Source organism: Ceratina calcarata, unplaced genomic scaffold, assembly GCF_001652005.2.
Source record: "Ceratina calcarata isolate Rehan_Ccalc_2016 unplaced genomic scaffold, ASM165200v1 scaffold48.2, whole genome shotgun sequence".
NCBI lineage: Eukaryota > Metazoa > Arthropoda > Insecta > Hymenoptera > Apidae > Ceratina > Ceratina calcarata.
This window is the reverse complement of record NW_017172225.1, coordinates 1,989,022-2,002,053: the sequence shown is the minus strand read 5'-3', so window position 1 is coordinate 2,002,053 and position 13,032 is coordinate 1,989,022. Positions and strand designations below refer to the sequence as shown.

Sequence of the window (13,032 nt, the reverse complement as noted above, 5' to 3'; positions counted from 1 at the left end):
TATTGGCCAAAAACGAAAATTTGGAAGAAATTGAAGGGGTACCCCTTGGAAAAATCTCGGAAAAATCGAAAATTTTTTTTATTGTTTATTATTAGCAATGTTCTTCCGACGTCTGATTTCTTTTTAAAAAATGCGTTTCTAAAGTGCATAAACTTTTGGGATTGACTGTATAACCAATGCATCCTTAAAGCAATCAACTCCATCGAATATGCAGAAGACGTGTTAATAAAGTAATTACATCGAACTTCGCTAATAATGTTTTACAAACTGATGCGATCTTATATATATATATACACATAAACAAAGAAATAAAAAAGAGGTCTCAAAGGGAATCGAGAGTGTACGGATCTAAATTTACCTGAGAAGTCCCGGGCGTTCAAAGAGACGCGCGGAGGTCTTGGCCGTCCCGTTCCATCCGGATAGATAAAATTAAGGGGACTTGAGAAGCTTAGATCGGGGTGGAAGTCGGAATGGCCGCAGCAAACGACGACCAAACTGGCTATTTTTGTGTCCGCGTCCACGAGAGAAGCCACAAACGCGTTACGATTGCCACAGCGAATTTCACTGACATCAAAAAGACCCTCAAGCTGGTGTCTTCGACAGTTCCACAATTATTAAACCGTGGTAGATCGTTCCACGAAATTCTGATCTCAACCCCGGGGATCGTTATGCTAATGAAAAAAAATATGGATACGGAGTTTCCCTATCGTGAAATCGATATCTGTTCGAACCGGCTGCTGTTTCTCCCGGCAAGATTTTTCTCTCCCTGCCTATGTCAGCTGTACAAATTTTCATTTCGGACGGGACAGAAATAGATATTTAAAAGAGCGAATGAATATTGTAATGGCTCGCGATGAAAGTATGCGATACGCGAGGCGAGTCACGCAGAGAGAAACGTAGTCGACCGCAATTTGTGTCTGACTGGTATCTATTAACTTAATTGTAACACGCTTCGAACCCTCTTGTCTCCAACCGCTTTGTGCATCGTTTATTGCCCCCGGTATATATTCACGATTTCGGTTTTAAAAGCCAGTTTCGGACCCGCATATCAGGACTGTGAGAGTCGTATCGCTCATGTCCACCGTCCGTGCTCGTTAATAAAAATAATATTTCGAACGGAGAGAGACGTACGGGAACGATGTTGTCCGCTAGAAAAAAGTTTAAGACGATCCTGACGATCGCCCATTCGTCACGTTTGAGGGTCGTTCGATTTTGACGTGGCTCGCGTACCCTCATCCGGTACCATACAGGCGGATCCTTTCTCTTTTCCAAGTTGACGTAACGCAGGACACGCGTCTGTTTCGTGTCCGGAGAAAAAGTAGAGGATCCCACCATATGTTTTTACGTCTTCCCGCTTTTGTATCTCTATTTTATTTGTTGCAGAGATGTCCTGCTGTTCCCTGGCGGCCGGTTCTTGTCGCAGCGTCTGCTCTAAGGTACGTGCCCGTCCGACGATTCGCGGTCGACACATGGTCGCACTCGAGAGCTTTCAATTGTTTCCGGCTGTTTTCCGACGTTCTCGAATGAATTATGAATTAGAAAGCTCTTCGAAACCTGACCCGAGCCCGTGCCGTGTGTCTATTAATTATGCGGAGGAGAGATCTCCGTGGGAATGTCAAAAAGACAATTTCGAGAGAGAGAGAGAGAGAGAGAGAGAGAGAGAGAGAGAGAGAGAGAGAAGGAGGTATAATTTCGCCGTGGACGAATGCGATATCGTCCTGGCCGGCTGATAAATATCGGTGGACCGACCTCGGGACGATAAAGGATACAAAATATGCCGTGTCCACGGATATATTAGGATCTCTCGGATGAATAAAAAAGGAAGAGGAAGTGCGAGCGCACAAGGTGGTTTTTTCGACAGGGTTCACCTCTGGCGAGCAAGCGACGTGGGGTGCACGCGTGGTTGTAGCTTCTTTAAAAGTGGCTGCACCAGAGGCCCCTCGACCGGAGATAATATCGGAGACACTGGGGCCCGCTGAGAGATTTACGCGGGACCCCCCCGGGGGTCCATGGCCCGCTCATTCATACGCAAATATTACGAATTGACGCCCGCGAACCGACCGTGCGACCATATCAATGATATCGTGTTCCCTCGCAATTTATAGCGAGTATTTGCTCTAGCCACAGATCAACGCGAGTCAGCGTTTGCTCGCGTCTGCCAAGAACCATTCCTTATTAATAAATTAAACGACGTTACTTTGTATTCGCGAGCAGAGAAAAGTGTACCCCATTTGAGAAACGGCGACGCGGTTTAGCAGAGTGCATAGCTCCCAGAATATACCGCGACAGAAATACGTTCGTCGCCTCCGAGTTCGCTATCGTTTACGCCCTTAAACGTTTGCAACAGTTCATTCCTGGACAGTTCTATTTAAAACTCATGATTCTCGCGAATAATCATTCCCTCTGGTTGCTCGGTTCACCCAAAAATAATATTATTTAAAAGCGAACGCGATTGGTGGCTTGTGTAAAAAGGAACAAAGTGACCCGTGACCCACGGTACAGTACGTGGCAAATAGCTAACGAGACCCAACACCGCGCACGGTGATGGATAGTCGTAACTTGGAACCGTGAGGCGACTACGGGATAGAGACTGTACGTCCTCGTACGGCGATTGAATCCGAAATGAACTTCTAAATGGTAGAACAAGTCGATATCCGCGCGGTTTCTATTGTCATTCAGTGACGAGCAACAGGAAATCGCCTCTGGCCACCGGACCGTACCCGTGTCCTTGATTCTTAATAACTTCTAATGCGCCGTACTGTGCATTCGGAACAGTGGAAATTCCCAAGGAGGGACGCGACGCTCGTACCGTTCGTAAAAATCGAAGAGACTTTGAAGGGTATCAGAGGACTTTCTACGATTCTCGAATATCGCGCGGCAGCTGCGCGACGTTTTCGGATATCACTTCTTTTAATTCCCCGATGAATCTTTTCAATTCACTTAAGAAAAAATGTTGCGCGGCGCTTTCAGATCTCTTTGGTGGTGCTGGGTGCCGAGGAGGAGGCGAGGGAGAACGCGACACGCCGGCTGCTCGAGTTCTGTTCCCCGGAGCTGGTAAGCCGCTTTTAATCGATCCTTTTAATCCGCACTCGAAACCGAAAGGTCGCGAACCGATTCGAAGGGGGACGAAAAACGTGGGAGCAGAGGTCGATCGGGATTCGCGTTACAAAAGGAGGCTCTTACCTTTCTTTTTTACACGTTCGCTCCGATTTTCACTCATGCCAGATGATCCTGACGCCTTCGACTTGTTCTTTTTTTTCAGGCTCGGTTCTGGGGCTGCGTTAACTCGACTCTGAACGGTGAGAATCTTCGAATCTTCCTAATTCTTTTTTAGTTCTGTAGCGAATCAAACAAATTTTCGAACTTAACATCTGTACCGTTTTCATTCAGATTTTACAACATTTCTTTCCATCATTGTTCCCAAGTGTTATTAAAGGATTAGGTATGTTTAATTTCGATAGAGGTGAAGAAACATGGAAACTGGATTGGAAGGGGTTGCTGTTACCTGGCGCTGAATCCAGTTTGTCGATCCACGTGCGCGCTATCGGGATCCAGGAGAGATCTCAATGAATCCTGTCGGCCAAGCGACGAGCCCGAATTCTTTTCTTGTCTGGAGAAACGCGAGGAGGCCGAGAAATGTTGCAGTAACGTGTCCAACGACACTTGCAGGACGATCTGTCAAGATCTCTTCTATAAACCCGGAAAGATCTCTAACTTGAAGTTGTACAGCAGCAAAGGATGCTTCCATCAAGTGCCAAAGTGTCTGAAGAACGTCGCCGAGGTGAAACAGGCGGAGGATCCCAAACAACGTGAGTTCGACGAGTAATTCGTACTTTACAACAACTTCTTCATTCTTTCGAATGCGTCTGTAGATCTGCATTGTTGCAACGAGGCGACCAACACGGCCTGCCTCGACACGTGCCGACGAATCCTGCAAACCGCGACGACCGATCAAGAGATCATGGACGCGTTGACGGATAAATGCAAGCCAGTTCTGCCTCAATCACCGTTTTGGAGCTGCTTGCTAAAGTCTGGTTCGCCGAAGCCGGCTCGTCTTCCGTTGGATGCGGGCAAATTGTCGTGCTGCACCAAAGCGGCCAAGCTGTCGTGCCAGAGTCTGTGCTGGAGAGCGTTTCAAGCCGACTGGGAATCAGCCTGGCTGGAATTCGACGCTGAATGTCTATCGTCCAGTTTCGAAGGAGAGCTGAGGAGGTGTCTCGAGGATGCCGACGATCCTTGCGAAATGGGCTGCTCGGGACTGTCCTACTGCGCCCGATTCAATGATAGATCCACGACGTTGTTTAGGTAAGAACTCCGTTCTTCAATTTATTTAAAAATCCCGAGTATTTTTTCGTTACTTTTTTCTTCGTCCCTCGTAGAAGTTGTTCGGCGACGTCCGACGAAGCAGCCGAATGGGAAGCGCATCACTGGGCCCGAGGTGGTACCGTCCGAGGGTTGGGTATCCCAGTGCGAGCTGCGGCATCCTGTCCCCAGGAAACACTGCGTGCAGCCGCGTGTCTGTTACAGCTACGTCCTTGCGAGAGCAGAATCCATGAAACGAGACTTTGTCGCGAGGATTGTTTAGAATTAATGGTCAGCTGCGTAGATTGGTCCGCTATAACTGGACCGCACACAGCAGCCACGTTGTGCGCCAAGCTTTCACCGGCCAGGTCTGACGCGCCTTGTGTGTCTCTGAAGCCGTTCTTAGAAGATCCACAAGAGGAATCTGTCGTACATCTCGAAGAGGACATCGCGACACCTTGCAAGAGTAATCCTTGCGCCCAAGGCGAGATCTGCGAGCTGGTGCACCACGGTCGACAATTATATCGGTGTCTGCCAGCCTGTTCCCTGGGAGAGATGTCAAAGCAAATGGTTCCCGCGGGATCTTGGGTGCAGATCCCGAGATTCGATCAACAGGGCTGCCTCAGAATCTGCCAGTGCACTTTACGCGGTCTCGAGAAATGCAAAACGCTCAACTGTTTCAAATTCAATTCTTGTTGGGTGCACGATCGTTACATAGCACACAAAGCGAACTTCTATCTCGAGTGCAACCCCTGCCACTGCTTCGAGGGCGAGTTCACGTGCTCGAAAAGGAATTGCGGAGACCCAGGAGTCCCGTCTTTACCCTGCGACTGCCCGACTCACTACGTCCCCGTCTGCGGTCGATTAGGCTTCACGTTCGCGTCCGGATGCTTGGCCAAATGCGCCGAGATGTCCGCGAGCGAAGTCGAGTTCGGCAGATGTTCGTCCAGAGATCCCTGCGCCTCGAATCCTTGCGACAGCACCGAGAAATGTGTACGGAGGACCAGAGTGTGCTTGTCGAGGCTTCATAAACCTTGTCCGCAATACGAATGCGTTCCCCTCGATTGCTACTTACGCGACGAAACTAGCGGTCCCGTCTGCGACCAGGAGAATCGTCAGCATAGTTCTATTTGCGCTATGATCCGAAGCGGAGCCACGCTGGGTTACAGAGGACCTTGTTTGGAAGGATGTAGCTTGCGGGGTCCGGTTTGCGGTGCCAACGGAGAGGTGTATGCGAACGAATGCGCGGCTTGGGCGGAGAGGACCGTGGTGGATTACTTTGGATCTTGCGTGGCCGTGGGATTAATCGGTGATCATGCTAAACCTCGATGCGGAGAGGCGGTGCAATGTCCTCGACTGATAGAACCTTACTGCGTGGGCGTCACACCGCCCGGGGCTTGCTGTCCCGTTTGCGGCGGAGCGGCCAAACTGTTTTATTCCAAGAAACAGGTACACGCGTTTTTTTATTCTCAGAAATGAATTCGGTACGTTGCTTTCAACGATCATGTTATTTTTCGTTTCCAGCTGGATAGGATATATTATATGATGGACGAAGACGTGGACAAGGATTCGGTTACGCTCGAGACTCTGTTAACTGCCCTTTCAAGGCAGATTCAGGTGTCACAGTGTGTTCTCCGGGGCATGATCACACCGGACCGTGACATATTCATCGTGGTCCAGTCCACCTTGAAGAGGCCAACGAGTTTGCAGTTGCGGGCTTGCGTGGTCGAAGCGGAGAAGTTAGTTACCAGGATTTCGGAGAGGAGCCCGAGGATCGCGGCCGAGGTACCTTTAGGCGCGCTCACCAGAGCGGAACTTGCTCACAGTTACATATCAAGTGCCATATCCATTAATGGATGCGTTATGCATATCGTTTCTGGAGTTTTCATTTATGTTCTAATCTCGTAAAGACATCGGGGACGTCGCGTTTTCTCAAAGGTGCTAAAAACGTTTTCTCTCTCTTTTTTTTACCTAACGATTTTACCGTTTCCGGTAACGTCGAGTTCATGACTGTGATTCTTCTAGTGCCTACTAACGTAATATACAGAAAATTATAGTGTATTTTCTTATCTTAATATTGCCAAAGAAAGAAAAGTGCGTGGAACATGTACAAAGGCGAATGTATAATCACCCGAACGCAATTATTAATTCTGATGATCTTGCGAGTTTTAGTTACCAAATAAAAATTGCAACACCGTGTAATATTTGCGTTCTGGGAATTGAACGGTGATTACGCTGCTCATTTTATGTTGTAAATAGAACGTAGAGTCCTAACTTAAGTTACCAAAAAACATCGTATTCTCGTAGTGAATAAAAAAACATCTGCTCTGAATCTCTTGTTTCGCCTCGTGTGTTTGTTATTAAAAATGTGGATAGCACGCAGATGCTACCAGGTAATAACGTGTTAATCAAAGTTCTCGTTGTTAAATACAAACTTTTTTGTATAGACATATCTATAAGTTATAATAAATTTCTAATTTTTATCGTACGCAGTTCATCGAAATGAATCATATATAAGTGTTTGTATATATACCATTAATGCAGAGAATTACGAAACGAAGAGCATTATTTTCTTTACAAAACCTTGTATCGGCCACGAGACGCTGTGTGCGCCCCGGAAGCTTGTAACTTGATTAATTCCTCTTTGATCAATCGCGAGACCTCTGCCTTTGCTTTGCTGACCGCCAGTTCGCTGGTAGATTCGATGGCGAGATACAACTTCCTCTCGCCTTCTGGCGGAGCTTTACCAGGTGCGATGTAAGTCCCTCTGACGGTGAGGCCAGCTTCGGAATACTCAGAGATCTGTGCGAGGGCTTCTTTGCTCGTGACTCTCCACCTGGCCTGCTGCGGGAAATCGTTTATCTCCAGTTCTTCTTCGTATTTTCGGAAAGTCTGTTCCCCAGTCTCCGCGTCGCTTTCGACGAGATCCTCTTCGCGCGGTTGATAGTTCAACTTGGTGTTCAACTTCGCAGCTAACTGTTCGGCGACCGTCTTCGCCGTGATGAGATTGGTTGGTCCCGCACCTTTGAGTATAGCCTCCGCCGCTTGCTGCGTCGCTCCCTTCGCCTCGGCTCCCAGGTTCTTCGCTATGTTGATCTTCGACGCTAATCGCCTAGCTAATTCTAATTTATCTGTCGCACTGGGCACTGGCTGACCGGGCACGGCGAGGTTCGCAGCAGATGGCCTGGCGATCTCGCGAACCGTTCTCTTCGGAGCTAACATACTCTCAATCTGCTGATCGATGTCATTTTCTATATCTTCGTCGTCGGAGTCCTGAAGTCCGAGAGCTGCCTTCTGGAACTTCTTTTTCTCGTTCGCTAACGCTGCTTCGGATTCGTCAAACTTGAAACCTTTACCACTGAACCCACCCCCGGTATGGACTTTCTTGCCGTCTGCTGCCTGCCGGGCTTTGTACCCTTCCCACAGTTGACGCAACGGTTCGGGCACTGGCACTCCGGCTAGTTCGTGAGCTCGGAGAATATCACCCGCGTATCGTTCTTGCTCCGACGTGATGAAAGTGTACGCGTATCTATAAATATAAAATAAATTTACTGTTTAGAAATTTAAAATACATATTGCTTTGTTTTAAAGAGATTCATCTTACCCTTTATTCCCAGCCCTTCCTGTCCTTCCGCATCTGTGCACGTAATCTTCGTAATGATTCGGACAATCGTAATTCACTACGAGTACGAGATGCTTCACGTCCAAGCCTCTGGCAGCCACTGAAGTAGCGACCAACAGCTTCGTTCTTCCCGCTTTGAAATCTAATATCGTCGAATCTCTGTCGCACTGATCGATACCACCGTGGAGAGACATACAGGAATACGAAGCCTTCATGAGATCCTTCAGCAGCGTGTCCGCGTTCTCTTGCTTATCCACGAATATTATAGTGGAACCTTTGTCTTGATAGTGGCCGAGGATCTCGAGCAGCTTATAGAACTTCTGATCCTCCTCTAGCACCACCACGTGTTGCTCGACGTCCTTGCAGACGATGGACCGTCCACCGACTTGGACTTCCACGGGTCTGGTCAAGATTCTTCTCGCCAACGCTTCCATCTGCCGTGGGAACGTGGCGCTGAACAGCACGGTCTGTCGATCGGGTCGAACGTTCTCCATGATTCGCATGACTTGCGGCTCGAAACCCATGTCGAACATCCTGTCGGCCTCGTCGAGAACGACGTACGTAACTCTACGTAGATTCGTTACTCGTCCGCTGTTGGCCGCCAACATGTCGATCATTCTGCCCGGCGTGCACACGATTATCTCAGCGCCTCTCTTCAATTCGGCTATCTGCTCCGATATGCCTGTACCACCATAAACGCAAACGTGGGATAAACCCAAAGACTTGGTGAACTTTTTCGAATCTCTCCCGATCTGCATGCACAGCTCCCTGGTCGGTGTCATGATTAACGCGATCGGCCCGTCACCGTCGGCCAGCGGTGGTTGATCCAGAATATGCCTGAACATCGGCAGAAGGAACGCCAGGGTCTTTCCACTGCCTGTTTTCGCTATGCCTATCAAATCCCGGCCAGACATGATCGCGGGAATGGCTTGACATTGAATGGGCGTCGGTTTCTCGTAACCGAGTTTCTTCAGCACTTCCAACTCTTTCTTCGTGACGCCGCACTGCGCCCACGATTTAATTGGCTTCGGGCAACCCTTCCCTTTCACGCGAATCCCTTCTAATTCTTCTTTGTACGCCTCCACCTCCTCCGACGTCATTCTCGCGATCTCAGGTACTTCGACGTAGAACGATTTTCTGAACGGCTGATATTCCGTTGTCGCATGGTCAACTTTGGCTAACTCGCGTTTCTGTTTGTTCGCAATACCGGCAGCTGTTTCATGAAGATTCTCCCCTTCCTCCTCGCTCGAATACTCGAGCCCATCTTGATTCTGCTCGATCAACTCTCCCTTCTGCTTCTGCACTTTCTTCTTGGCCACTCCAGTCACGATTACGACACCCCCGCTTTGAGTTCCACCGGTGGTCGTGCCGTTGTTAGTGTTCTTCGCACTCTTGTTGTCCAGCTTGTTCACCTTTCGAACTTCTTCCTGGACCTCTGCCATGAACGCATCTAGAGGATCGACCTCCTCTTCGTCGTCCTTCACTTCTTCCTTAACCTCTTCGACCTCTTCCTTGATTTCCCCATCTTCTTTCACTTCCTTGTTGCTGTTCTGAACAACGGGAGTCTCCTCGTCACTGTCGTCTTCGAGCGACCACTTTTTCATGGGCAGCTGAAGATTTGCTAAAATCGATGTCTTACCATCTTTCTTAGTCGCCTCCAATTCTTTCTTTTTCCGTTCCGCCCGCCACCGCTCTATCCTCTCTCTTCTCTTTTGCATTTCCAGTTCCAATCGTTTCTGTTCCTCCTCCTTAACAAAGTACAATTTTAAATAAAAGGAGGTGATCATTAGTGCGATCGATTAACATACCTTGTCCAATTTAGTGTGATCGAATGGCAATTCATCGCTCTCGCCCTTCTCTTTCTCCTTCCTCTCCCGCGATCTCGATCTGTTCGATCGATCTTTGCCTGAACGCGAGGACTTTGAGCCTGTAAGACGCTTTTCTTTACTGTCTCCACTAGCATACCGAAAACAATCAATGTTAATACATTATTTCATGACCGTACATGTTTTTAAAACCGATTTTAATACATCTCCCTTTGTGAACCAGAAATCTTTCCATCGGAATCGTGAACCGAGGATCAAGGAATACGATTACTGTAATTGCTATATACCGTTTCCTGTCGCGGTCCCTGTCTCTGTCGGAGCGATCTCTCCTGTCCCTATCCCGGTCTCTGGAACGACTTCGCCTTTCTCTGTGCCGACCCTTGTCCCGTTCCCTGTCCCTGTCCCTGCTCCTAGATCGTCGACGCTTCTTCTCCGGCGTGGTCGATCTCGATCGCGACCGCGTCCTCGATCGCCTCCTGTGATGCCTATCCCTGATTCAAAAGCACAAATTCCTTCGTTAACATAACGAATAAATGAAGGGAAGTTAATCAGTTTACAGTTTCCTAATCGTGGAAACAATGAGCTTAACCTAGAAAGATCATTTGATGAGGAATACTTACTTGTCGCTACTCCGAACCATGATCAATAATCCCGTTGAATGAGAACGAAGCACTGACGCAAAATTCTATTTCCGAAACATTTAAGAACAGTTTTCAATCAATTTTATTAAAATAGAAGATACCAACTCCGTTCAAAAACGTAAAATGTAAACCACGCACACTGCGCGAAATGAGACCAATTCTGTTTTCTCCATGTTTTCTCTTGGTAGTGCTGCCGCTCGATTTGAAAGCAGCGAGCGCTCTCAGCATGATAAAACAGATTCATTGTAGTTAATCATGGTTCTTGTCCAGGATATTTAAATATATAAAATAATTCCAGAGGAGTAAAACTGTATTTATTGTTTAAAAATTATTAGAAGAAACAAACTAAATGAATGTCTGTATATATTTATTTTATTCCGATTCCCTTTGTCCAGACTTCAGGGATTGAAACAATTTACGAGACTCATCCGAAAATTGTTTTCTCCATATTATAATTAAACTAAAGGAAATCCTTGAAGCAGATTGTTCTACAGGCATTTTTAACTTGGCATACCAATGCATCTCATACTTATGTATTTATGTACGTACGTACAACGAGATAAGTATACTGCGCGCAAGACTGGAATAATATTGAAAAATCGATGTCCCTTTACATAGCAATTATATTCAGCAAAGTAAAAAGTATACCGGAATATTCTCGACTTTAGATGTTAATCCATTAGACTGGTAGCCACGTAAATAATATCCTTTCGCGGAACCGCGAATGGATTTGAAACGAAGGAACGCGCGCTTAGTATTCCGCTGGCGAATTTATTCGTCGTGTCCTCCACGTGGATTATTTACCTGAGGAGAAGACGGTATCGTCTCGGAAATCTCATCGTCTCCTGGGAAAAACCAAACCCTCGCGATACGTGCGTACGTACGGGGCGTAAGAAGCGAGCGACGACTCATTTTTATCACGATCACGCAGAGTCACAATCGACGACGGCTCTGTTTCCCCGATTGGAATTCAATAGAGCGGTCTTAGAAACGATTTTACAGTTACTACGATACGCCTACAGCAAAGAGCAGAACTGAACCGACACATGACGATCAACGGCCGACCCGATTTGGGTTTAACATACACGGATCAGTTTGCTGAATGATGTACGAAAATTGTATGCCGATTATAGAACAGTTTCTGTTGGATCAATTCTGCTCTTCATCGTATTTAAGTCTCGGGTTTGCGTTTATCCTCGTTCGAGTCCGATACGGTCAACCTTAAAAATACATCAGAAGAGGCATGCTACGCCGTTCACCTGTCGCGTGCGCGACATACACCTGCTCAAAAGTAACTTTCCTTCGTGTTCCCGACATCTGCTCATTTTCGAGTTTCCACCACCGATCGGTAGACCGAAACCTTCCCGACGCAACGTCAGACGAATTGCACCAGCACCACGTTTTTTCAAAACTTTCGAGACTTCGACCCATTGCCATGATGGAACCTCGCGATCTATTCTTATAGAAAATGAAAGGCAGCTTTTGGCACGAATCCCGATCGATCCTCGAATTCCAGGGAACAAAGAAATAATGCAGTCGGCGTGGTTGCTCGACGGCGACGGTCGCGTGTACGCGCGCATCTTTTCGCATAAAGGAATTCCTTGTTACAATAAGCGCGATGTATACCTGGCTCGACAGAAATTCCGGGAAAATCGATTCCTTCTTCGATTTCTTACCGAACGTTCAATCGGACGACGAACAGACTGGAAGCCTACTTGTTGCCTATTCGAACTGATTTTTTTTTATCTACGTATAGTTTCTCTGTAGACAAGGAATTTGTAACAGATTTTGAAATCCTTACAGATCTGTAGACGCGAGTTAGGTAGGATCGATATTTGAAGCGACAGATGCAAATGAGAAGGGATTACGTTATATCGACGGATTCAGACTTTTGACAGATGTATTCTCGTAGGGAAGCATGTCGAATCTGTTCAGGAACGAACGATCTAATCCTTCTCTTCTATATAGAGAATATAAAGTTTCAACGATGCAGGAAGTAACCCGATACAGTTGGCTTCCGCACGTGCGGACGCTTAGCAAACTGTGATACGCTTCGAGCGCCCGCGATCGAATGCATAATCGATAAAGGACGTACATCTGTTCTCGAAACGTTCATCAATCGGGTAGAATTTGACTAAGCAGTGCTAGAAACGTTAAATAGGAACTGTACTATTTGGAGTTTCGTTGAACGAAACAGGGTGAGCACCGCTGCGTAACAGAAGGGCGCGTGCCAAGAGTTCACATCTGCCGCAGTTGTTTTCGCAGCCCCTCGGTTCCTTTCTGGAACACCACCACTATTACTGATAAATGCGTCTCCGGTTTCAAAAAAAGGCTTCCGCAGGAAGCAGTGCCAGGCCTTGCCATTGCGATCTTCCCTTCCCGTTTCCTTTCGGTTAGCTCTAAAAGAAAGCCTCGCTTTAAATAAGAAACCTACCAAAAGACGGACCTATCGATAATTTGGAAGCCACAATGACAGTTGCCTGTCATGACGATATTACGAATATCTCGACAAATTGTCTAAGTAGTGTGTAGTAATAGATGAATAAAAGGGGTAGAAGCGGTCGAATACTGCGAACATTCCCATTCTCCCCCCTCGTTTGCATGATAGCATTTCTTTCTTAAGGATGTATTGGCTATACAG

At 47.2% G+C, this 13,032-nt stretch overlaps 2 protein-coding genes across 3 annotated transcripts in view; one reads left to right on the top strand and one right to left on the bottom strand.

Annotated features, from left to right (window-relative positions):
• Reck (reversion-inducing-cysteine-rich protein with kazal motifs) overlaps positions 1-6,858 on the top strand; it is an 11,361-nt gene extending 4,503 nt beyond the window's left edge. Inside the window, exons 2-8 of the mRNA XM_018029258.2 lie at positions 1,384-1,436; positions 2,971-3,054; positions 3,263-3,299; positions 3,462-3,809; positions 3,873-4,305; positions 4,380-5,751; positions 5,827-6,858. Of these exons, the coding sequence (XP_017884747.1) occupies positions 1,384-1,436; positions 2,971-3,054; positions 3,263-3,299; positions 3,462-3,809; positions 3,873-4,305; positions 4,380-5,751; positions 5,827-6,210 (2,711 nt within the window). The 3' untranslated portion in view covers positions 6,211-6,858. The remainder of the gene's footprint in view (positions 1-1,383; positions 1,437-2,970; positions 3,055-3,262; positions 3,300-3,461; positions 3,810-3,872; positions 4,306-4,379; positions 5,752-5,826) is intronic.
• On the bottom strand, positions 6,635-10,559 carry Prp5 (pre-mRNA processing factor 5). 2 transcript variants are annotated; one of them, XM_026815816.1, is made up of 5 exons: positions 10,371-10,559; positions 10,038-10,247; positions 9,733-9,880; positions 7,907-9,672; positions 6,635-7,831 (listed from the first exon to the last, which is right to left on the bottom strand). In XM_026815816.1, the coding sequence occupies exons 1-5, from the start codon at positions 10,388-10,390 to the stop codon at positions 6,877-6,879; spliced, it is 3,099 nt and encodes a 1,032-aa protein (XP_026671617.1). In that variant the 5' UTR covers positions 10,391-10,559; the 3' UTR covers positions 6,635-6,876. The 2 variants fall into 2 exon arrangements, with proteins under 2 accessions (XP_026671617.1, XP_017884746.1); XM_018029257.2 differs by having other exon boundaries at positions 10,038-10,241.
• Between the last annotated feature and the right edge of the window lie 2,473 nt (positions 10,560-13,032).